At 42.0% G+C, this 26578-nt stretch overlaps 1 protein-coding gene across 1 annotated transcript; it reads right to left on the reverse strand.

Annotated features, from left to right (window-relative positions):
* Positions 1-476: 476 nt before the first annotated feature.
* TMEM273 (transmembrane protein 273) lies at positions 477-25973 on the reverse strand. Its single transcript, XM_074874856.1, has 6 exons — positions 25861-25973; positions 18966-19016; positions 18079-18189; positions 15864-15888; positions 3615-3641; positions 477-2792 (listed from the first exon to the last, which is right to left on the reverse strand). Exons 1-6 carry the CDS (start codon positions 25910-25912, stop codon positions 2747-2749), a joined length of 312 nt encoding a protein of 103 aa, XP_074730957.1. The 5' UTR covers positions 25913-25973; the 3' UTR covers positions 477-2746.
* Between the last annotated feature and the right edge of the window lie 605 nt (positions 25974-26578).

The following is a 26578-nucleotide window of genomic DNA, read 5'->3' on the forward strand; positions in this document are numbered from 1 at the left end:
GGCTGCTACAGTTGTGGGGCAGGAGAGTTAGGCTTGATGGAGCACTGGTTGCTGCTGCCACGGCAGCCCCATGCAGTGTTGGCAGTTACTAAGTGTGCCCAAACCTCTCAGCAGCAGCAGAAGCAGCAGCTCTGGGGGTCCCTTGTGCCCAGCGGCCTGTCTCAGTGCTGCCCATCTTTCTCCCATACCCAGGGAGCCAAGGCACACACCAAAAGGTTTCAGAAACTCAGAATCTATTCTCCAGTCCAGTGTGTTTGCCTGATCAAGATTACTAATTTTAATTCTCCAGGCCTTTCTCCTCTTACTTACCATTTTTTATTTTCATCTTCATTTCCCATAGTGTGCTGAAGTGATGCGAAAGAAACATTTGTTCACACAAATAAGGGAAGGTAATAGCTTCCCTCGCTGACCACATGCTCTCTTGTGTTCCAAGTCTTAATTAAAATGGTACTAAAGGAAGCAAATCAATTAACAGATACCTTACAAGATGGTTTATTCACTTATACATGTACACACACAAAATTACTTACAAGTATCACATTACTGCTTTAGTTTATCCATTAGCAAATGCTGTTAATGAACTGCAGGGTTACGGAATTGGGTAACAGACAGCTAGTAATCCAGGGAAATTATTCCAATATGTCAAATTACTCTGAAAATAAACCTTACATTTTGTTGTTCAAAACGTGCAGAAAAATTACCATCCAGTTTCCTTTGCACATTTGGAAAACTACCTGCTTTGCTAAGGTGATATTCACATATTCAAATCCTTTCAGTTACAGTTACAAGTAGTACGGTAGCTTATTCTTCATAGAAACAAAATTCTGATATATCTGCTCTTATGCTTTGTCAGTGTGTTGGCTCTAAGTCCCTGACTCAGCACATCAGCTCTGCCCTTAATGTGTGGGGTTAACTGCAGCTCTTCACAGTCTGAAAGTTGATTATTGGATGGAAGGCCCTTGCTTCCATGATTTTTTCAAGTGATATTTCTTAATAATAGAAATTCTTAATAGAATTTCTATGTTGGACTTCAGTCTAACATTTGCCTTTTTTTTTTTTTTAAATTGAACAATTTCTGCCATATTACAGTAGTGAAGAACTGAAAGGAACTTCCTGTATTATGATCTGCCACATAGCATAACTAAGAGCAGACACTGACCTAAAAGTTAACTTTAGGGATGCATGTTAGATGAGAGATTAAAAAATCCGTTTCTCTATAGACATTGGCCTGAGCTAAAAGTTTAGGCAGATCCAATTAATTTACAGTTTGTGGTCTTTGGATCGGCTAGTGGTTATTTGTAAGTTGCAATAAATTAATGTAATGTTTTGCTTGGAGTCACTCTGTAATGCTACGACATAACAGCTATGCCTGTGAAATATTGTGATATTACTTAATGTCATGCGTGCCATCTATGTGAGCCTCTCAAGCCTTTGAATCCTGCTGGGTTTCCTGAGAGAAGCCATAGGAACAGCAGAGGATGCCCAGCGTGGCATTGCTGCTAGCCAAATGCTCCCAGAGCTCCCACAGCTGACATTTGCTGACCTGTCTTCACAAGCTGAAAGGAAAGCCTGGCTTGAAATACAAAAATCTTCCTGCTTTTCTTGCACCTTGTGATGCCAATACCTGTTATAATAAAGCATTCTTGAAAGAAGTGGATTTAAGCAAACAGAATAGAATCTATAGCATTATTTTCTCAACAGAGACCAAAGCCACAAGCTCACAGCTTTGGTAAAAGCTGGGATGTGCGTACAAAATAACTTCGGTTTAAAATATTTAAAATCATTTAAACTATTCTAAATGTTCTGAGACAAAGCTCTATTTTTTCTTATTGTCACTCCCACTGTAAGAAGCTTGTAATTGGAGCCAGGCAAAGCAATTTTGATGAAATCAAATTCTACAGAATATGTAAGGCTAGAACAAGAATGAAGGGGCTGGGAGACTGAAATTATCACAAATTCTGACTGAACTTAGTGCATTGTTTTATACTAAAAAAATAGGGATGGGTGAATTTTGGAAATGTACAATTAGCTTGTTTGTAGAATGTTGACATGAAATGTTTTGTTTCAGATGTCCAGAAACTTTGGTTTTGAGTACACAAAACTGTTTTCATTTCAATGTTCTAAAAACATGTGAAACATTACTCCAAAAGGATTTTTTCATTTTAAATTACCATAATTCATTTTAAATGGCTGAAATTACCACCTACAGTTAAACAAAAGGCATCAGTCCTAAAGCTAAAAAAGATATAACTTTAGTGTGAATGAAATGTTTTCATATTAACACAAAATGTGTATTTCCTGAGAAACTTAAGAAGCCTTGTTTTATTTCAAACTCAACTTAATGATTTTTAAAGTTACTTCAGTCATTACTTGCCTAACTTAAAATATGGGCATGACCATGAATTCTGCTGCTGAAATGTATTGCTACCTTTTTGATTACCCTGTATTCAATTGATTTTAGAAACCAATCATATACTTATTGCAGACTAAACAAGATCTATTAATGAGCACAGCTCATCTATTTTATTTTCCTCATACATTTCCTTCATATCCATGCTGTTGGGGATTGCAGGCTTTTTGTGTACAGGTGATTGAAGTTAGCATGCACTATAAGTTCTTCCTGTAACCAATCAATCAGTCTTTCAATTAAAGAACAAAGAAAGGAATTGGTATTGGTTAGATTCCTGCCTGTGCACAAGAGACTTCTATTGATCCTCAGACCAGGTAACTGTTGATTGCAAAAGGATTATTGATCATTTGTACTTTGTTTTTCTAGTACATTGATGTCGTCTCTGAAAAGAAAGAAACATCACAGGTTAACAATAACTTTCTGGCTTTGGTTTTACCTGGAATGGTCCATTGCATCATTGTAAAAGCTGAGCTGGGAGATACCGTGGTAAAAATTACAGGAATTCTAGAAAATTATTAATGGAGCTGCTGGAATTACATTCATGAATTTCCTCCCAATTAATTTTTCTTTTTGTAGGTGTTTCTTTGTATCTTTGGAGATATTTGTTTTTTCTAAGTGAATTAACAGAACAAATGTATGATTCTGGCTGTTGTGGTAACTTCCAGATGCCCTCTTCACTGCCAGGTAGGAATCCACTGGCAGCAAGCAATGCATTTTAGGGCAGCATCTTACTATAAGAACTGCTTCCCGTGTTGCAGACTGTGGATTATCATCATTTGGGCTGCTTCCCTGTATTGCCTTGTCACCATGAGTTGGGAGCAGCTGAGCGGCACCTGGATCCATACTGTGGTTGCATCTTTCCAAGAGCTTACTACTTGGAGTACCCGCTAATATGCGGGCAGCTGCACTGCAGCTGCATAGGTCAGGCAGCCTTGCAATATGCTTAGGCCTTATGTTAGGGTGTTCCAGGTATAAAACTAGAAAGCTGGAGGATAAGGCAAGTGAATTACTTGCCTTAGGCTATGCAGAGCAGTCTGGCAGATCTGGGCTGTTAGTAGGAACTCAGGGTAATCCCACAGTTTTTATTGCTGTGCGACCTTTCCCTTTATCTAGGTGGATGTGCCTTTACAACTTCTATGTTTCTGCCTAGTACTGTCATTCCACCTCCCTGCTCCACCAGACTCCTCCTTCCTCCAGAACGTACCTGTTTTGGCTTGATCCCATGTTTGACCTGCAAGGTATAGAGAGGGAGATATTAATTGTGACTTTCAGAGCAGTAATCAAAGATGAGCATTCAAAGAAGCAACACATTAGGAGTTGGGAAATGCAGATTCACTGCTCTTAATCTTTTATTCAGTTTTACTCCATCTAGCGTCAGTGCTTGGAAATAAGATCCTTCCTTGCCTTGCAGCCCTCAACTTGTTTATATTAGATCTCATGACTCCACTGGTAAATGGTATGCATTGTAGTCCCTTTCCTTTGATACTACTTAAGCATTTTCTGATGACACTGCTAAAGGAAGAACTCACAGGAGATTTGGCAGGCAGGGACATGCTTCTTGTAATTTGCCTCAGTCTTTTCCCCTTCTCTGAGAGAAACTGTCACATGTGTCTTTTAGAAAGCTGTGCTGAAATTTTCTGTTCATGTGAAATTCACTGCACTAACCATTAGTGTCTGTAAGAAAGAGTTAATGCCTGATTCTCACCTTTCTAATTTGAACTGGGCATACAGTCCATGGGAGACCATATGGTGAGGCATATATAGGCTGGAATCAGAGGGATTTTTTTCTGCTCTGCTCCAATTTCCTCTCTTATTTCTTTCTCCAGTTAGGGGCTGGGGTGAGTCAGCATAGCTCTATAAAGTGGTAGTGTCTGCATTTTCCTGAAGCGCTTTCACAGGCAAGTCCCCATGGTGCCTGCTCTGCCCAGCCCCCAGGGAGCTTCCAGGGCATCCAGAGAAGATGTCTGCTGAAGTGCAAGAAGGGAAGCTCACCAGCACCTAGCCAGTACCTGCCCGCCACCCTGCTTGCCTGCAGGCTGGTGACCACACTGGAGGTACCCAGGGATTGTCTCAGCCCTTCTTTGCCTGCACCGGTCTGGCACTTCACAGATAGAAGGAATTTCTTTTAGCGACACAGCTCTGATGTTACCCAGGATGTCATGGTTATGCAGCAATATTTTTCAGCTTCTTCCACACAGTTTGTGGCAGCTCTTTCCCAGGAAGGAGAGGCATTTCAAAACATAATCAGGGGACCTGGTATGGACTGTGCTTATGAACTTGTCAAAGCTTCTTCACACAAAATAACACAGATTTAAGCATGTGAACTAAGTTACACAAATTTCTGCCTGTCTGGAACTGTAGCCATTTTAAAAAAACAACAATTCTCCCCTCTTCTTCTGACTATAACAACAAATTAGTGCAGAACAAGGCCAGTGCAAAATGATTTGAGCTAACTGGAATGATTCAGCAATGGATTAGGTTCAGGGAGGCTCACCTGATCGCTTCCCCTGCCTGTGTCGGAGGAGAGGGTGTCAGGGAACTGCTGGGAAGGGCCTTGTCTTTCAGCACCATTCCTAAATAATTGCTTGTTGGTGGCCTAATCCTAAAAAACTCAATCCTCTGCGTACAAAAAGAGCAAATAAGAGACTGGTTGGGAGGCCAATGCTCTTCTCCATGTAGCCCAACATAATCAATAAGTCACCTAAAGAAAGTGGCTTTCTTGCTGATGTTCTCCGGTGGTTTTCCCACTGTTGACAATGCCAATTGCTGCAGGAAAGGATGGTCCAGCCTTCCCCAGCACCTCAGCTGTAATATTTTACTACTTTCCTTGTGCTAGATGTCCTTGAACAGCCTGGTCTCTCTGAAAATGATTTTTCTGTTATACCGCATAGATTTTTGGCAGGGCCAGCTCCCTGAGGCAGTGGAGGTGCGTGACTGCCTGACCAAAACATGAGGCTACACTGAGAGGGGAGGGGAAGCAGAGCAGGACTGTCTCTGGAGATGGGATACTCTGTTGGTCCCACACTTTGCTCTCCTCCAGGGATTCGTGGAAACTCACTCAAAGGAACCAGTTCACAAACTTTAAAAACAGCATTTCCACCTAAAAGCATAGTTATTCTTCAGTGCTTGTTTCCAGCTCCCAGCCCCTTCCTCCACCTCTCCTGTGCCAGCACAAGTATTTCAATGTCTATATAGTAAATCAGATTTGGGAGTGGACCAGGTACTGTTTTTAATGCACAAAAAATAACGTAGTTACTTTTCAGCCAGTGGTTTTCTGTCTTTTTCCATTTACAAGTCTGTACAAATTTTCAGCTGAAGCTTAGGCCTCTGTGAAGTGTCTTTAAGCCCAGTTTAAACCCATATGGAAAGCCTTTAAGCCCATAAACTTCTGTGAACCCATGAGAAATTCTCCATGGATCCCCAAGCATTTGCAGCCTACATGGCAGAAGTCAGCATCGCTTTGTGTCATACTTGCTCATATCTTTCAGCTTGCTATTTGCTCTCTGACACTAGGCTGTAAAGTGCACATGGAATATGGAGGTGTATGGTCATAGGCGACAACCACAAGAAAAAACAAATTATCTTTACTAATATCAGGTCCTTCAAGGCAGAACTCTGGGAGAGTAAGAGGTCAGGGAACTGAAATAAAATGATCTGACAGACTATATATGTGATCTTAAAATAGAATCTATAAATAATCTTATTTTCTGAGAACTCACTGAAAAAAAGGCTCCTAGGAGTCCATCTGAAATTAGTGATTCCTTTTTCATATGTTTAGTGTGAACTTGTCCAGAAATTCAATGAGATACAGGAAATTCTGTGAGTTGGAATATGCAGGAGCTCTGATTTGATGCTGTTCTTTTCTGACTAAGACCTGTGTCACTCTGAGTCTCTTGCATCAGGAGGCCTTGTTTTGTTTTGTTTTTAAGCTGTCCTTTAGCTATGATAGCAGCTTTCATTCCTAGCTAATCCCATGTTGTCACCTCTCTGACAAGCTCTAGTCAACATAGAGCTACTCAGTCTGCATGGCAGACGGGAGCTGCCTGGGAGCAGGATGGTGGCATCTAATATTTGAGTTACCCTTGGTGTCTGTTGACAGGAGTGAAGAGGGTACTCTTCCAGAAGCATTTTTTATTTTTTTATCCAGACTCACAACAGGGAAAGGTAGAGTTACTCATTTATTGCTGGAATCAGCAGCACCAGCAAGTTTGCCAGCAGAGACCACGATGACTGTGGAAGGAATTGCCTCTGACAGGTGTCTGAATATTACCAGGAAAGCATTCTCCTGACTCAGCAGGTTTGGGACCAACTCTTACAATCAAATGATTTAGAGCTATTCAAGGCTAGCCTCAAACAGTTGTGCAGAGGGGTAGGAAGAAGTAAGGATTCCTCCCTGTTTGGCAGCTGTGAAAAGGTCAGCCGCAAATGCAGCCCCTAGATCTGAAGAGAGCACAGGCATCCTGGGCCAGATGCTCTCTCAGGGAATGTGGAGAGTGGCCAGAGAGAAGCAAAAAATAGCCAGAAGCGTGGCTCTGCCTGTCAGGCTGGTAGCTGGCATCAGTGAAGTATGCTGTATCCTGGAAACGGGTTTAATGAATTAATCTCACCCTAACAGTCTGGGCTATATGTATGTGTATATATATATAAAAAACTGTCTCTATGTGCATATGTGTCTGTATATGAAGTATTTCCTCCATTCAGGAATGGTGCTAAGAGGAACTGAGAGCCTGGAAGTGCCTACAGAATGTCTTAGTGCTGCTTTTTAAAGCCTAGTGTCCCCAGCACAGTGCAAAGCTTAGTGTCCTTAGTTCTGAATTATGCGGTATAAAGATTAATTTCATTTTATGGAAAGGGTAACCTGAGCCAAAGTATCTTGTCCAAGGTTGTTCAGAAGAACAAGTTCAGCTAGACGGGACAGTAACACAACCAGGTAGAAAAGCCAGTTTACTGTTCTAGTCACTGGTGACCATTGCCTCAACACAGAACGGGTATTTACATTTTGTTTCTGCAAATGTGTATGTGCGAGGAGTTGAGACAGCCATTTCTGCTGAAATTATTTGCTCATTTTTTTTAATATTTACACAAACACACCTGAAGCTGTTTAGGCCATCTCTGTTCATACTTGTTTATTTGCAATAGCGTGCATTATTATGGCATTTGTGCAGCTTTTAAATATTTTTCATTAAACTCAGTTCCCAGGATACATACTGAGAAAACCTAAGGCAGTGAATACAGCGTTCAGCCTATTAGCCACCCATTAATCCCTACAGTGTTGAGCAAGGAATCAGGCCTGCTCTGGTGTATCAACAGGGACAGACTCATCTTGTGCAGGTGGTATCTGCTTCTTAGTGAAGTGCAAATGCACTTCTGCCTAAGAGGACTGTAGCCCTCCAAGTTGTCTTCCACTCCTGTTCTCCTGATAGTTGTTCACTACTGATATCTGACCATGGTGGCAATGTGAAGGGAGGCTCTGCAGTCAAAGCAGACTACGAAGGGATCATTTTTGATTGATTTTGCAAGGGTTATTTAGATCATAGAGGAGGCTAGGTGTCTTTACTGGCTCTGATTTTCCCTATTTGTAAACCTCTAACAATTTATTTCTACAACGGGGTTACAGTGTTGGTGGTTAAGGGAAGAGCAACTGTTGTCATCTACCTGGACTTGGGCAAAGCATTTGACACTGTCCTGCACAACATCCTTGTCTCTAAATTGGAGAGACATGGATTTGATGGATGGACCACTCGGTGGGTAAGGAATTGGCTGGATGGTCGCACTTAAAGAGTTATGGTCAACGGCTCAATGTCCAAGTGGAGAGCAGTGACGAATGATGTTCCTTGGGGGTCAGTATTGAGACCAGTGCTGTTTAACATTTTTGTTGGTGGCATGGACAGTGGGATTGAGTGCAACCTCAGCAAGTTTGCTGATGACACCAAGCTGTGTGGTGTGGTTGACATGCTGGAGGGAAAGGATTTGCCATCCAGAGGGACCTGGACAGACTTGAGAGGTGGGCCCATGCAAACCTCATGAAGTTCAACAAGGCCAAGTGCAAGGTCCTGCGCATGGGTCAAGAAATACAGGCTGGGCAATGAGTGGATTGAGAGCAGCCCTGCAGAGAAGGACTTGAGAGTAGTAGTGGATGGAAAACTGACTATGAGCCAGCAATGTGCATTTGCAGCCTAGAAAGCCAACTGTATCCTGGGCTGCATCAAGAGAAGTGTGTCCAGCATGTCAAGGGAGGTGATTCTCCCCCTCTACTCCTCTCTCGAGACTCCACCTGCAGTGCTGTGTCCAGCTCTGGGGCCCCCAGTATAAGTCCAGAGGAGGGCCATGAAGATGATCAGGGGGCTAGAGCACCTCCCTGATGAGGACAGGCTGAGAAAGTTGGGGTTATTCAGCCTAGAGAAGAAAAGGCTCCAGGGAGACCTTATAGTGGCCTTCCAGTACTTAAAGTGGGCCTGCAGGAAAGATGGGGAGGGACTCTTTATCAGGGAGTGTAGGGGTAGGATGAGGGTAATGGTTTTAAACTGAAAGAGGGTAGATTTAGATTAGAAATTACAAAGAAATTCTTTACTGTAGGGTGGTGAGACACTGAAACAGGCTGCCCAGAGCACTTGTGGCTGCCCCCTCCCTGGCAGTGTTCAAGGCCAGGTTGAATGAGGTTTTGAGCAACCTGGTCTAGTAGAAGGTGTCCCTGCCCCAGGCAGGGGGGTTGGAACTAGATCGTCTTTAAGGTCCCTTCCAACGCAAGCCTTTCTATGATTCTGTAGTTCTATGAAATCTTTATGTTTATCTGATGACAGTATTGTTTGTAGAATATATTAGCTGGCAGAATGAAAGACCTTGTCAAGGGCTGCTTCGGGAAGAAAAAAAAAAAAAAGACTGGCAAGTGAAAGATTCAAGTCTTTGACTCCAGAGATGTCAAAGATTCTGCTGAATCTACATGACTAATTTCCTCCAGATCCAAGAAGATGACAATAATTATCATAGTTTAAAAGGCATATTCCTGTGAGAGGAAAAGAAAAGAGGCTTGTTTTAGGAGAACAAAGACAGATGCAGGCAACTCAGTGGCTCTAAGGAAGTTGAGGATTACTAAAGAAATCCAGGAAGTTGTCTGGATAACTGGGGATTTAGAGAGAGCAGGGGTGCATGTAGGGTATGGCTAATTTTTTCCCTTCGATGCTTCACTTTTGTTATTGCAAGATGCTTTATGACTATGCATGAGAAGTGCTACTTTGAACTGGTCACAGCTCCTGTAAGGAGGAACTGTAGCACTGAAACTCAGTTTTGCTGCCTCTGCAAGTCCAGAAGATACTTGGGATACACAGGAATGGTACTGTAGAAGATGAAGACTCAAGGCCAAAGGGTGCATTCAGACAGCACAAAACAAGGACAGGGATGCAGTCAGTTTGTCCAAGAGCAGTGGTCTGCAAGGTATGGGGGGAGCTGTGGCATACTTTATATTGTATAAGCACCACCATTTCTAGTCCTCCACATGGGAAGAAACAGACACCTGAAGGCTACAGACAAGGGATGAAGAAAGCCCCTTATGCCTAGGGAAGTGTGTGCTTCTTCATATCCATCTGCATTTTCCAATGTTCTGCAGTGATAGACAATTCAGTGGTCACATATTTTGTGTAATGAGTCATTGGTTTCATCTCCCTCTGCAAAGCTTTCCAAACAAATCCTATGTCAACTTTTTAATGGGGGTCTTAGCAGGAAGGCCACAGCTTGAATGAAATGTGGAGAATGAACACCTCATTCCAGGTACCTCCAGGCTGAAAAGTGAGATACCTTACTGCTGGGAAAAATGTCCTCTTAAAGTCAGGTCAGTGCAAAGAAAACATCTGTCTCCAACTCTGACATATTTCCACAGGAGGGAATTACTTCACTGAAAAGTAATTAAAAGTCACAAAAGTTGCTGTAGCATGACTTAAAACAACCAATACCAGTCCCTGTTTCCTTCTCTCTTTGTATAAAGGTCTTCCATGAGAAGACGTCTTAGTTACTCTGATTAGGAACTGGATAAAAATAATTCCTTTGCAGAATTATTTTTGGCATGCTATTTCAAGTACTTTTGCCATTGAACCTGGCTATAGTAGAGCAGCAGTATGTGCTTGCGTCTTAAACAGATATCGCAGGTGAGACAGTATCGCTCTCCAGCTGCAGACTGAATGTATGTTGTTACATGTGAATAGGTGATGCAGAATCCGAATTGCTGCAATGCATTTCAGTGTCCAGTGTCCTGCGCAAGCTGCGCTCTAGATTTTGATCCTTTTTGCTTGTGCACCACTCTTCCAGTGACATGTTCAGACAAGGCCAAAGTCTCTTTTCTTTCAATGTGTGTTTACTTATGGATTTGATTTGTAAATTTTGGGCCCATTTTCCAAAGGCTCCCACTCGTGGCTTTCTCAAGTACCCTAGCATCAAAACTAGGTCTCAAATTAAGTTTATTTGTGAGCTCAGACTCTGGTGATTAGACAGGTGGTGTGTCTCATTTGCAGTTATCATGCAGATAGTATCAGTGATATGTCTCATGTCTACTTGATTGGTTTCCTGTTTAGTAAATGATACATTCGCAGTTTACAGTATTACAGACTGATTTGAACTATTTAGATCAGAAAGGATGGCTGTCCTCTCCAAAAAAGGAGATTTTTCTTTCTATCGGACTTTGAACCTGTTTGAGGGTTATGAAATTATTAGATCAGATCCTCTTCGCTATCTCTGCATGTCAGTGCAGCTGGCTACAAACCTGAACATGACAAAATACTAGGAAGAACGTTTTTGGCTCAAATATTTAGGCTGGGTGTGTTCTGCTAGTTGGCAGAAACTGCAGCTCAGCATTCAAACTTGTATATGATTGCCCAAACCTAGTCTTCTTGCCATGCCATCCGTCTCTGATGTTTGTATTTTCCAAGTGGATGATTTCACCTCCTATGTAATCCATGGCACCATTTTAGAGTTAAAGAATGAGGAGACCGGAGGCTTTCAAGGTGCAATAACAGCACAAGCCCTCCTCCATTTGCCTAAAGAATGCTCTGATTCTCAGAAGTACCTTGTGTTTCCCAAGCATAGTCGACCAAAGGAAAAAAGTCAGTCCCTTAGAAGAAGTCAGGTGGGAAAATACAAGAGAACATCTAGATGCTGCTTTGGGTAGCAAAAGAAAATCATTGATACACTTGGCACTTGGCCAGTGCAGCTCCCAAGCTCCTCCATCAAACATCAGAATGACTTGTGTATTGCATTTAAAACTTGATCTCCTGCTGAGTGATTTACATGGGAGTCTATAGGATTTACATAGAACCCAGTGAGTGGCATGGGGAGTTTTGGTGTATGCTGTTGCCCAGGATGTGTTGAGGCAACAGATTCCTTTTTGCTTTTGCAGCAGGTTTAAAATATGTACCTTTTCCTTTTTAGTAAACATTCTCTGTCTCTCCATTCTTCTCCTTGTCTCTGTATCTCTTTCTTTGCCTCCCTCTGTCAAAATAAATCTGGCTGCTGTGCACTGTAGTTAACTCAAAATATTGCTAGCATTAAATGTGCCCAGACATTTTTATTAATACATTAAACTTGCATGAAATTTTTAGGCATTATAATTTACCAAGCTTACACCAAGATGGGATTTGAAACTGACATGAGCTATTAATTAAAAAAGAGGACATTAAATAATTGTCAGTTGACATCTAAATTACTGTTTTGTTAGCTGACAGAAGCTTGCCTCAAGCCTCTTTCTCTTCTCAAGTGTTAGTAAATATCCCATTGAGTTTAAGAGCATCCCATTATGAACTGATTGTTTAAATCTTGATATTATATACTTGACTGAATAAAGGGGTAAATGCTGTTAATTATTTCACAATGAGTTGTCAGTGTCATGTGGGTGTAGAAACACTTCTGTTTTAAGTATTTGGGAAAATACCAAGGAGCACACATCAGAATGCTTCCTGATTTTCATGAACACCTGTTCTTGGAACATGTTAGTTAGGATCAGTACCAGCTAATCAGGGTTCTAGCATAAAAGAAGATTATCTGCATCAAGGCCTTCAACTGGTACAAGGCTGAGCAACTCCATCGATTGTGATGTTACTGTGCTGGGTGACACCCACTCAGAGTATGTGCCAGCTAGGGAGATAAATTACTGAGTAGCTTAAGGTGCTTGTGGGAATAATGATGGGAAATTTAAAACAGAATTTGGCTGAAGGTGAATTTGGCGAGTGCTCTATCAGTTGTGTTGAGTTTTTTTTCCTGATCAAATACTAATAATCATCACTGGTCAAGCAGAAAATGAAGTTGGGTGCAGAAGAAATGCCAGTTCTCCTCTCCGATCCTTAAAGGGCAGTGTCTTAATTATCACTGAAGGTTTCGGGTTGCCTGTATCCCTGAGGGTTTCAGGATGGCTGTATTATTGGTTGGAATAAATCTAGAATCAGGTGATTTCAGATAATGGACTTTGCTTTATCAAAAGCTTTTCCAGGACTAGCCACTGGCCTAAAAGCACCATGAATTAGAATCCCCAGGGAATTGAAGCAAGTAGCTAGAATCTGTGATTCTGTGAAAATCAGTTTAGGCCTAATTATCACATGTCTCTCTGGTGACCTGAATAAATGGGAAATTATCCCTAATGACCTATGGGGAAAAATAGATCAGATAATAATGAACATACATCTTGGATTTTCTTGAGGAATCTCCTCAGTATTTATAATACTGTAAAGTGCAAGTACTCAGCATGTAATATTTTGATGCTCCAGGAGATAAACTGGAGGGGTGTTGTGTTGGCTTTGTGTTTGTGGGGTTTCAGGGATTTTTTTTTGTGGTTGCCGTTGTTAAGAATGGCTACTTCCCATACATCTCCTTTCAGAGATATACAACCTCAACCAGTTAGGTGAAGAATGTTGGAAGCCAAAACATGGCATATAACCCCATTTCTTGAGTCAAGTTTGGTCCTACAATGAAGAGATGCCAACATGGGTGAAAGTCTTATGGAAGTTTACCCCGTAGTTCAGCTATTACTTGTTCTGTAAAGGTCCATTTCCAACCTTTAAAATATTCCTGTTAGGTATAGGCCAGTTTAACATGTCAGCACAAACTCTACCATCTAGAAAGGCCCTAACATGAAAAAGGTTAGGAGGAAAGATAAAAAAGTATGTTGCTGTATGCTATATTTCCTTTTGATTTTCTATGAGTAGATTGCTTGGGTTGCAGAATGGTGGTGCAAAACTAGCTAAGCTAGTTCTGCATCAAGTATCTGAGATGTGGAAAAACATAGCTTTGTTTATAAAAGCTTTGATTATAAAACAAGTATATACTTCCTTGCTAAAAATTGATGCTATCACAAAGCTATCTGTGTTTCACTAATCCTACTAAGGATTAATTTATAGGGGCATTTTTAAATGTTTGCTATGGATCTGGTAGTATTTCTATTGTCAGAAGCTTCCTCAAGACCAGTAGAAGGCTATACTGTTTCCTCATAACACCTGCATTATAGAATCCCTTAATGAGCCACCAAGGAGTAATACATAGATGCCCTGAAGTGAATGAGAACAAAGATTTGTTAGTAAGTTACCAGCTGCCACAGTAGAATTGAAAAGTACAACTGATTAAGAAGCAATGGTGGATTTCTAGTTGTTTTCTACTTAATCGAATAAAGTAATATTTAACATAAATAGTTTTGCCCCAAACGTTGTGGAATTACAGCTTCTCTCACTGGTCAGTGACAGTGGCTCTAAGGCAAAGAGTTTGTGTATTGCGATGTTAGGAAACGCCTGTAGACTGGGACAAGGAATCATCAAAGGGGTCAATGTAAGGTCATCATTAAAGATGTTAAATTTTGCTGCCATGACAAAGTCAGTCACTTCCCATAGAAAGATCAGAGGATGGTATCATAGATGTTCAAACTGTCTCTGAAGGAAAATATTACACATAATAAACAGCAAGGGGAGGAGGAGGAGTCCAGTGTGGAGCAGTTCATAGATCATACCATCTGCATTTTGCCCAGGCAGTAAATCTGCTGCCTTCTGTGTCTCATCTTGTCTTTGTCCCTCTCCTCCCTTTATTCCATTTTCTCTCAACTGTGTTCTCTGACTTCTCTATTTCAGCGTAGCTCTTTCTCATGCCCTTCCCATTCATTGCTCTGTCTATACTTTCCTTAATACACTAGAAAGGGTATTCTGTTTGTTCTTCTGGCCATATATTAGTCCTAATCTGTTTTAGGTTAATACATAGAAATTGTCAGTGTCTTGTAAGAGAATATTGTGTTTCTAGAAAGGAAACGTTTTGTGGCAGTTAGCCCTGTTAGGCTGGGGAACTGTCTCCCTGGGAAAATAACATGCTTCATGGCTGGGGTCCTTCTCAGCTGGACAGGCGAAACATTGTAGTACTTGCTGCAAGAGGTGCCCTTGCTTTGATCTTCAACTGAGTGTTTGCATATGCTGTGCTCTCTTTATGAGGAAAGACTGTGATGGGGGCATCCTTCTATCCAGCTCTCTGAGAGAGTCCAAAGCCATTTCTTAGGTCACTGAGTACAGCTGTTGCCTTCAGTTCATGAAAATGCTGATTAATTAATGTTTGGGTTTTTTTGGTCACTAACAAAATGTCTCAGAGGGACACAAAAAAGTGTGTAGATTACCATGAGCCAACAGACAACTTGCAGTCCAGAGTCCCCACTCCTGTACATCTCTACCCCAATGCCTGTCCTTGAAGGAGATGAGGAGTGGCCATTGCCTAAGCAGTCTAGCACTGCCTCTTCTGCCTTTGAACCCGTCAGATGCTCAAAACCTAAAATGGTCTTCCTGTTTCTGGGAAAGGGGAAGGAAGGTGAAGGGCAAAAATTAATCCCTTCCAGCAGCAATGGTCACTGCATGACCTTGATCTGTAAGAGCCTAGAGTGAAGGGAGTTCTCAGAACTGAGATACAGACACGGTAACTGGGAAATCTGTGATGAATCAATTTATCCTTGTTTACATCTTTTTCTTTTTTTTTTTAAATCTAAAGGGCTTGTGAATATATGATAATACAGTAAAGATTTGTTTCAGAAAAAATGTGGAAAAATTCTAGAAATGTCAAAAAACATCCAACTTCAGCACTTTTGAAACAAGGCCTTTGGTTGTCATCCCTTAAAAATGCTTTTATTTAAATGAGTTTGCTATTATAATACACGTTACAAACCAAAAAAAAAAAAAAAAAAGAGCTTAAAGGATTTTCTTTTTAAAAAGAATCTCAGCCTGCTGGGATTTCTTTCCTATTTCTGAAATGTCAAAACCCTGTTACAAGGAATTTCTTTTTTCCATGCAGATCTGCTAGATATACTGGGTGTCATGGTCCTCTACAGGCTTGCATGTGTGTTATGTGTTATAATTCAAATCACAGCTGTGGGGAAGCATCATGCATAAAGAGAGAGAGAGAGGAGTTAAACGGTTTGTGTATCACACCACCTCAGAAAACACAAGGGGCAATGTCTTACCTTCTATCCATTTTGCCATCTGACTCTAAAGAGAGAACAGGAAAATGTGGTTAGTTAAGAAACCAGGAACAGACAGGTGATAGGCCGTGATGCGACCAGGAGATGCGACCAGGAGAACATAGTTACAGCTGGTAAAGATCTAGCCATCCTTTCTGAGGCAAAACTCTTTGATAATTAGTAGTGTAATGCAACCATCCTAAAGCCCTTCTTGATTCTTCCAGCTGGAATATCTTATGTCAGTTTTCTCAGAGCTGTATCTTTGCTAATGTTTTGGCTATTTTGAGTTTGATTGTAGCACATCCCTGGAGTGTCATGAGCAACAACTTTGAGGGCAGATGCTTGATGAGAATAAGGAGGAAGTGGTTTCCCTTTAGGCCTGCTATGTAGTGCCACTAAAGAAAGCATCAGCCATTTGTCTTTCAGGAAGTGGCATTACGTTGTCATTCATATCCTCATGGGGTACCTGGGGAGTCTATTTGCAAAATTATCCTTTAAAAGACCAGTGTTTACTGTAAATAGGATGGAATTGGGTGGTGACTGATAGGCTGAGTTCACCATGGCAGTATTGGGACCAGAGAGCTCAGTCCACTTCAAGTTTAATAGTTAAGACCACTCTGCTCTCCTCTTTACTAAGCAAGAGTCTGTGACTACTGTTGAAATGTGTCATGGTGCACTGCTGACTTGCTAGGGTTGGACAGTCCTGGATGCTGGAAAATTACCTCTCATTTGTCACGTGAAGGTTAATGCAGAGAACTAGCCGTAGAAGCAAACGTTTTTGGATACAGCAGATGGTCAAGCAGCTCCTAGTCCTGTGCTGTAGCAGACTGACCAAGTTGTCTCACTGCATTTACATTGTTTAATGTGTGACTCATTCCATGGTGGAAAATGGCTACATTTATCAGAATTTCTCTGTTTTTAAGAGTAGACTGCATGAGCTGGTACTTTGCATGCAACCAGAGCTGCAAAGGTGCTTTTTTGAAATTCACTATGGAGATGCCATACAGAGACCAATGCTTTCAGTCCCCAAACTCTCTTGTTACAGTCCCTCTTCTTTCAGTAAGGATTATTTCCCCACATATTTAATGAGATTGCCTAATTGCTTCCATCTCTGCTACAGTTTTCTTCCAAGCCAAATTTTCATGTGCTACTGAGTACAGACCTCTCTTGACAAGGAAATGTATGTTGCAAAGATTCGCCTTAGCAAAGTCCCAGGACTCTTTTTTGCAAAAAAGAACAGCTTCTACCGATGTTCCGGTCAACCTGTTAGGACTTTGCATTTCCTCATTTGCCACTATCTGTTGCTATTGTATTTGCTATGCATTTTATTTCTAGCTCTTAATTGCAGTTGAGTGTTGCTGTGTGCTGTTACTTCATTCCACAAACAGCAGTATTTCAGCAGTGGAAGAAATCATCACGATATTTGCTCTACAGTGCCCTGTGAAGCACTTTGGAGTCCTGACAAGAGAGGCTCTGTGCAGAGGATGGAGGGCTGTGGGACCAGCATTGCCTCTGGGGAGGCCCATGTGACAATTTCTGCCTGTCACTAACTTCTGTCTACTGAAATGATGGGCATTATTCAGTTTAAGGTTTTGGTTGAATCCAAAACCATGGGTTGTAAACTGCCGATCTAAAGTCAAAAGGAGTTGTTTCTACCAGCAGTTAGATGTTAGATCAAAGAGCTTTTGCCTGTTTCAGATGAAAACATGCTTTTCTGTAACAGATTGAAAACCAGTCACAGTGGAAAAGTTATAGGGAGTTTTGCTACATACGCTGATGGAAACTGCATATCTTACGAGTTAGGCAGTTGGATTTGAAGGAAAAGTCCTGAATCAGTGAAATAAATAGTAGTTTTGGCTAGGAAGAATGGCAGCCCATCCTGCAAATCCAACAGGCTCTTTCAAATCCAACAGGCTCTTTAACTTATGTTGAATAGACACAATTTTGTGTTAGAAATTAATCATTCTAAAAGATATCCAGGCAGTTTGCTGAAGTGAATTCTATTGCTCGTGTAAGGCCAAAGAGTTGGTTATACTGAAATGTGGGTTTATGTAGTTCGAGGGACTCCAGCACTTCAGACACTTTTAAAATACTTCTTCAAAGGAAAACCAGAGCTGTAGTACATACACAATTCCTAACACTGAAGCTCAGATCTGCTGTATCAGAACATAAGGAGATCTAGATCTCTGGATAAGAAATCAGGAGTATTTTTTCTTACCTCCAAAGACATTGTCAATCATTTGGTTTTTGATCATGCAGATTATTACTGCTACAAAACCGATTGCTAGAAATGCTCCCAGAGTAACTCCTATAATAACATATGTAAAATCTGAAAAATTGAAAACAAGTCAGTGATATACACCATTAAATAATAAATACAGTCTTTGTGTTTCAGATGTGACATAATCTCCAAATTTTAAATGCACCCCCCCCAAAAAAGAAAATTGTATTTCTTCTTCAGCAGGGCCTGATAATGCTGAGCCAGACTAGATAGCTGAGAAAAGTCTACTCTTTCAACCCCCTGCACATCAAGAAAATATGTGAACCTGTGGGTAAGGGGCTCAATAGCGTTTTGTGAAAATGAACAACTTCACTCTTTGTCGCATACGGGTCTCATCTGAGTTTTAGAGCTAGGGCTCTACTTTTCCCCCAAAGTGAATTCCCCATCCCCACTCCCTTGCCACTCTGTATCCTGTCATCCCACTCCCCAGCCTCCTGCCCTGCCTGACTATTCTGCCTCTGTAAGTCTTCACTAGGAGAAAGCGGGAGAATTTTTAAGTGTAAACTATGAACGATATTGTGATTTTGCATCACTGTGCCTCTACAAGAGTCCACCTTCATCTGTCAGGCAGGAGGGTGACTGTGTTCAGGATCTGTGTGGCAGCTTCTGTCCTTCCTATGCTCATTATATTTACCTAAAAGTAATTTAAAAGCCCCAGTCACACAGCAGCATTCTGCTGTGCTAGGCAAAGTGCAAACGTGCAATCGGATTATGACCTTCTACACATAACAAGTACATAAAGTCTTCTAAGCACATTCATTTTTGTTATATTTGCTTTGCCCCTAACTTCCTGTCTGGAAGTGAAAATCTCACCATGAACTTACCTATTTCTTCCTCTGAATTTCCGGAAGCATTGACCTTTGCTCTCCAAAAATCTGCAATGGAAATATTTTAGCCTGTTAGGATATCAAGGAGAATGCTCTATATTCAAGGAGAATGCCTTATCTGGCTATTTCTAAGGGGATAGTTGATCCTGGTAAAGCTTAAGAAAGGATCTGAGGCTTCCTGGAGTAGTGAAGTGTATCAGTCAGGTTAATGAAGACATCCTAGGAATGTGGCCACCACGTGCCAGTTTTTGGACAGAATAGGAAGTACAATTTTAAAATTTTATGTTGTCTTAGCACTGTTTCCATTCCAGAGTTTCCCCACTGCAAGCCTGAGAGCTGTATGCAAGAGATGTTGCTATAAATCAAGGAAAAGATTACACATGCAGTAAAGTTAGTAAGACATGCTAACAAAAGAGGATATGACATACCATAGCACCCCTCTCCAGAAAACATGAGTTCCAATCCTGTCTGTAGTTGCAGTCTTCAAAATGAGATTTATTTCTGGCAGAGAAGAGAGTCGTTTCCTCTTGCAAGGAAATGTTATGAGCTGAAAGCAACCTATACAGAGACTCCCATGCCAAGTTCCCTGCTCATCAAAAGGACATCCTCTCAGCCCTTCCCTTCTCCATAAAGCCACTGAGCTGAAATTGCTAAAAATGTACACTCAAATGTTTTTTTCAGTGATGGGCATGCAAGGATATTTCCACCAAAGTCTTTTCAAGTAGCTCCAAATGACGTAACTGATGTATAGCTGCATGAGGTGTCTGGAGCATGAGAAGGCTTTAAAGGCAGATATGACTCCAGCATTTCAAAACAGCATGCTGTGAAATTTCTGTCTCCTGTGCATGCTTCAGGAAGAACATGAAGTCCTCTCCTGCAGCTATTGCTCTTAGGCAATCCACTGCCTGAGTGACAGTACATATGGGACCTGGCGGGAAGATAGCTGTTTTGCATGCAGCATCGTCTTTTCATAGGCATTCCCTACTGTAGTGGGGAATTGTGAGGGAGTATCATCTGACTGAAACTCAAGTGGAATTTTAAGGTCTTAAATGCATCCAGTTTTCCTACTGCGAATGTGTCCAACATTGTAAGTCCCAGCTCGCCTCTCCTCTCTCTCCTCCACTTCTTGTGGAGAAATAATTCTGTCTTCTTGAGGTTTCGGGGGCTGTGCTTTCATTTCTTGTCCAGTAAAATGAATGCTAGAAATGTGATTGCTTTTAAACTTGAAGTATAGTCCTCCCACTCCAAAACCAGCCATTTTGGTACCTTTACAGAAATCTGTCTTGTGTCTGCTTTTCAACTGCTGAAACTCTCTCTTGAGCCGAGTGTGGGCTCTGGGGCTTCTGTGGTTATGTCAGAAAAATCTGATATATTGGGTGGCTCACAACACATTTGTTTTTATTTCCTGGTCTTAATCACATTTCTAATCCCAGATTTTCGTAAAGTACAAACCAAGCTTGAAAAATCTGGAGATGAGCTTAAAAAAACCTTGAGTTTTAAATCAAGTGTATTTTGGGAACTATAATTCTGAGCTGAAAGTCCTTTTTTGCCAAACTTTTTTTCATAATTAAAATGTCTGGAAACTTATTTTATGCAAGCAGAAAAGTTTTCTCTCCAAAAACCCCATGACACTCAGAGAAGGGTGTTGGGAGGAATGGGGAATCCAAGTGCAGATAAGATCACAAAAGATGGCTATACTAAATAACCAAAGTCAAAGTTACAAAGAGAAGGAAATTAGAAAAAAAAAAAAAAAAGTCTAGGATAGGACTAAACAGTGGGTGTAAAAAGCATAGCTCCTGATTTTCCAGATTAAAAACCAGTCTCTTTGCTCTCGCCTGTGAATTTATTTCATTATAAATTAAAAAAAAAACCTTTCTTCCATCCCCTTAATTATTCTTTGTGCTCATATGAAGAATGTTTTAAATTCAAACATAATAAAAGTAATATTGTATTACTTTTATTATCCTAATGATCATAATACATAGACCTTAATGTATGCTTTCTAATGGAATTAAACCAGTGACAGATTATGTGTTTTATGACAGAAATAATATTTTACATGGAATATTTTATGTAGGTCAGTTTAATATATTGAGATTAAATTATTAGTTTCTTCTTTTTAAAAAGGGAGGAAGGGAAATCTCTGAAAACCCACAGGACTAGAGAGAACATTTTCAATTCATACTTTCAATATGGTTTTAATTAAGGTTTAATATCATTTACTGGATGCTGCTTAAATACCGTTTGCTTTTGAGGACTGTATTAGATAGTCAGCTTCTGTTCGTTTCAGTTTCTTCTTAGATGGAAAAAAGTGGATTGACTAAGTCAAATACACACATGTTGCTGTTTGACCTAGATCCCATCTTCAGTTTAGATCTTTTGGGGATATACACTAACCTCCTGGTACAGAGGGGTTAGAAATGTCGCCTCACGTTCTGCAGCGCTCCAGTCCTGGTGCTAGCTTCCTGACCCCTTGTCTCTGTATACTGGGTTTAGACCAACTCCCACACCTTGAACAAACCCTCTGGACTTGGAGAATATTTGCTTCTGGGTAGAAGAGCCTTGCAGATTAATTTGATATCTATACTTAAGTGACTCATGGATCATTTTTCAAAGGGTCTTGAAGCAGCTGACGATGCTTTCTCACCTCTTCTGTGTGCCTGGCTCAGGCATAGTGTGCAACTGGCACTATAATAGAGATGTGCTCCCTGGGGCCCTGGCAGCACTGGGAGGTTGTCAGGAGGCACAGACTGTGTCTCCAACTGGTGGGGGAAAGTTTTTGTGTGTATGCTGTTAGCAGTAAGTCTGGAGACGAGACTACAGACTAGACGGGTCTTACAGAGGTGGGGGGATGGAGAAAGAGTAAGTGTGAATCTGCTGTGTGCGCCTGCCCGAGGAGCTGGGCTCAGCTGGCTATGCTGGAGCCAGGCATGCAGCTGAGGAAGCTTTTGCTTCTGACTGCCCACTGCAGTCCTCTGTCAGTACGGTTACCTCCCTCAAGGTACATCTATGACCAGGTGGTGGACCCACAAATAAATACACCAGTCTGGGACACCCTGGTCTGTGATCTCAGTGAATCCCTGGGCAGGCTTAGACCTCCTCAGACCTGCTGTGCATGGAGCTGGGCTAAGCAAAAAACATCTTCTGAGTCATACCAAGGGACATCTTGTTCTCCCCTGTGCCCTCTGCTACCTAACTGTGCTCACACGGTGCCTGTCGGTCAGCGCAGTGAGGAAAATGGTGCAGAACACAATTTGGTCATAAGATCAGAGCTCACTTTCCCCACCTTACAAGATACTGTGAACAACTAACTCACAGCCATAACCTGTGTTGATAAACAGCAACATGTGCCTTGTCTTTCTCAGTGCTCAGCACTTGCCTTAGTCTCTTTGCTTCTGTTCCCTCCTGCTTCCATGTGACTTTCTTCTCCCTTTCCTCCTCCATCTCAGGTTTCTCCTCATTGCAACAGATAGTGGCTGGTTCTGTGGTGTTGCAGTAGCCAGGGATTCAGTGCCATTCATCTTTGGGGCAGCAAATGGGAAAGGAAGCAAGTATCTGGGAAACTCAGAGGTAGGGTGGAAAAAAGGGATGGCTTACAGTCTGAGCAACTCCAGAGTCACATAAGGAATACCCATGACAATAAAGAGGTTACAGGCAATGATCCTGCTGGAAACCATTCCTGAAAGCCATTATTAAATAAAGGTATTTTGGCTGGTATTTAGTGTAGCAAAATTCCCAGCTACATGTAAATTTCATGAGATAGACACTAACATCCAGGCAAATTGGTTCCTTCCTCAGTCCTCAGACTAGAGTCAAAATCCTTCTTTGTAGTAATAGATGAGGACAGGAATCACTCCTACATGGAGACAGGAATTTTTTGACATTTAGTCCTTTCCAGGCACCCCTCCATCCAAGGCTTATAGATTTGCCATTGGCTGCACCTATCCATACAACACTTGGAGGTGTGTTGATACATTTTCCTTCTATCTATGGAGAAGTGCCTTGTGTCTTGCTGCTCTTGAGTCTGCATCTCTGTGCTCTAAGCAAACGCTACTGTATTAATGGGACTTGTGTTATTTGATTTTTGAGCAATAACTCTTCAGTAACTAGGGAGCAGTCATGGTTAACTTCACATCTGTAAGAATGGTTGGTTACCCATGTCCTGTGTTGTGGACAGTCTCCATTCCTCTGGACTCTGGAAGTGTTTACAGGAAGGTGCAAAGATCTTGAAGGGTCAACAAAAAAGGGTAGTGAGCATGACAAATTCCTATGTGTACTGTGAGAAGGACTACAAGAGGATAAAGCACTGCCGTAGATCTATGGATACCTTTGCTTGTAGAAGCTGAAGCAAGACCAGATATCATAGAATCATGGAATGATTTGGGTTGGATGGGACCTTAAGTATCATCCAGCTCCAACCCCTCTGCCATGGGCAGGGACACCTTCCACTAGATCAAGTTGCTCAAAGCCTCATCCAGCCTGGCCTTGAACACTGCCAGGGAGGGGACATCCACAACCTCTCTGGGCAACCTGTTCCAGTGCCTCACCATCCTCACAGTAAAGAATTTCTTCTTTATATCTCATCTAAGTCTACCCTCTTTCAGTTCAGTTCAGACCCTCCTTGTCTTATCACTATGCTTCCTGAGAAAGTCCCTCTCCATCCTTCCTGTAGACCCCCCTTTAAGTATTGGAAGGCCTCTATAAAGTCTCCCCACAGCCTTCTCTTCTCTACACTGAACAACCCCAACTCTCTCAGCCTGTCCTCACAGGGGAGGTTCTCCAGCCCCCTGATCATCCTTGTGGCCCTCCTCTGGACCCATGCGAGCCGGTCAGTGTCCTTCTTATGCTGGGGGCCCCGGAGCTGAACACAGTACTGCAGGTGGGGGTCTCATGGAGTAGAGGGGGAAAATCACCTTCCTCGACCTGCTGGCCACACTTCTCTTGATGCAGCCCAAGATAAGGTTCATTTTCTGGGCTGCGAGTACACATTGCTGGCTCATAGTCAGTTTTCCATCCACTACTACTCTCAAGTCCTTCTCTGCAGGGCTGCTCTCAATCCACTCATTGCCCAGCCTGTATTTGTGCATAGGATTACCTTGACCCATGCGCAGGACCTTGCACTTGGCCTTGTTGAACTTCATGAGGTTTGCATGGGCCCACCTCTCAAGTCTGTCCAGGTCCCTCTGGATGGCAAATCCTTTCCCTCCAGCATGTCAACCACACCACACAGCTTGGTGTCATCAGCAAACTTGCTGAGGTTGCACTCAATCCCACTGTCCATGTCACCAACAAAGATGTTAGACAGCACTGGTCCCCTGACGAACACCACTCGTCACTGCTCTCCACATGGACATTGAGCCATTGACCATAACTCTTTGAGTGCGACCATCCAGCCAATTCCTTACCCACCGAGTTTAGAGACAAGGATGTCATGTGGGACAGTGTCAAATGCTTTGCACAAGTCCAGGTAGATGACGTCAGTTGCTCTTCCCTTAACCACCATCACTATAACCCCATCACAGAAGGCACCAAATTTGTTAGGCACGATTTCCCCTTAGTGAAGCTGTGTTGGCTGTCACAAATCACCTCCTTATTTTCCATGTGCTTTAACATAGTTTCCAGGAGAATCTACTCCATGATCTTGCCAGGCACAGAGGTGAAACTAACTGGCCTGTAGTTTCCTGGGTCTTATTTTCTTCCCTTTTTAAAAATGGGGGTTATATTTCCCCTTTTTCAGTCACTGGGAACTTTGTCAGACTGCCACGTCTTCTCAAATATGATGCACAGTGGCTTAGCCACTTCATCCGTCAGTTCCCTCAGGACCTGTGGATGCATCTCATCAGGTCCCATGGACTTGTGCACCTTCAGGTTCCTTAGATGGTCTCAAACCTGATCTTCTCCTACAGTGGGCGTTCTTCATTCTCCCAGTCCCTGCCTTTGCCTTCTGTGACTTGGGCACTGTGGCTGGAGCACTTGCTGGTGAAAACTGAGGCAAAAAAGTCATTGAGCTCCTCAGCCTTCTCCATATCCTGGGTAAGCAGGTCTCCCATTTCCTTCCAGAAATATGGATTCCAGTGGATGCAAGGTAGAATAGCTGATCTGCATGCCTCAGGTGAGGCAATCTGCCCTTGTGGGATTCCCCAGGTGTAGATGATGGTTTTCTATGAATTTCTGCCTAAAGTAGGGAGGTGTGGGAGGTGTTCATTAGGTAAAGATGGGGCTTTTGCCACCAGAGGGTGCCTGCCCCCTTGCCTAATGTCTCAGAGACCACAGTAACCCATGTAAACATCTGTCTTTGTAGTTGCTGCCAGCTCCATCCTCCCCATTAGTCCCCATTAGTCCCAGTGTTAATATGACCCCTGATGACACCTCCTATCCATGACCCCCATTTCTTCCCTGCACAAAGTGGAGGTGAGCAACCATAAAGTAAGAGGCAAGTTGTGAGAAAGCCCTGCGTTGGGCTGGCAGGAAGCATTAGAAGCAGCGTGAGTCAGGAGCATCAAAGTCCTGTAAGGGAGAGTCGCAGAGACCAAAACTGGCTTGCAGATAGCATGCACACAGATCAACTTTTTCCTTATACTCTACTATGCTGTGCCAAACAGGATGCTCAGCAGCTCTGCCATCTCATCTGCAAAGATGGTGGATGTATTTAACTTCACAGTGTCTTCTGGATTTTGCACAGCTGACCCCTTAACACTGAGTCTAGAAAATGTTAGCTAGAAAACTCAGAAAAATACCCCACTGTCTCAACAAATGTTCTTTCTCCAAGGAACAGAGTTCTAAACAAAGTTTTAACACCATAAATACAATTAGACTGGGAAATAACCCCACCAAGCTCAGAAAAAAAAAACCTCTCAAAAAGGATGGAAAAGAAATATGATAGATCACTTACGTAAGAGAAGAAATGCCATAAGGACTGATATCCAGCTTGTTAGTAAGGACATTGTGACGTTTTAACAACAGAATGGTTTCATCCAAATTTTCTGAATTTAGTTCTCTGCAATGTCTTTTAAAAAAACCCCAAACCTAAAGCAGGCCACGTGACTATATTGGGAAACTACAGTCACATCCTGAGTAGCTACATTTGCGAAGAGAAGTTCCCTTTTTTGGTTTAAGTTCAAGACATAAATAAACTCCCCACTTGAAAATGTCCTGTGGAGAAGTTAGACAGCCAACGGTCACAGCCTAGTTCAGCTGTTTTGCTCTCTAAGGGACCTTTAAATGATAACATTTATTTTAACAAAATTGAAAAAAGTCCTACCACAATGAATTGGTCTCTGCTGAAGTCTTCTAAATCCATGGAGATGCAAGTGGATTTTCTGTCTTAGAAGGAGAAGCTTCTAAGGCAATCTCTCTCAATGTTGCCACGTTTTTTTTGAACTCAACATGAATGTCATTGTAACGTTTTGAAGAGAGGAGTACTTGGCTGAACATTTCCCTTTCATAATCAGCTTTTTCAGGAGCAGAGTGGAAGAATCTCACCATGGCTGCAAAACCATTGCAAGCCAGTTCCTGCAAAAGAACTTCTGCCTAGGAAAAATATCTTAATGTAGTAGCACGTAAAAAGCAGGAACTTACTAGCAGACGATGCTTCTGATAGGAGTCAAGCT

This window comes from Strix uralensis, chromosome 7, assembly GCF_047716275.1.
Source record: "Strix uralensis isolate ZFMK-TIS-50842 chromosome 7, bStrUra1, whole genome shotgun sequence".
NCBI lineage: Eukaryota > Metazoa > Chordata > Aves > Strigiformes > Strigidae > Strix > Strix uralensis.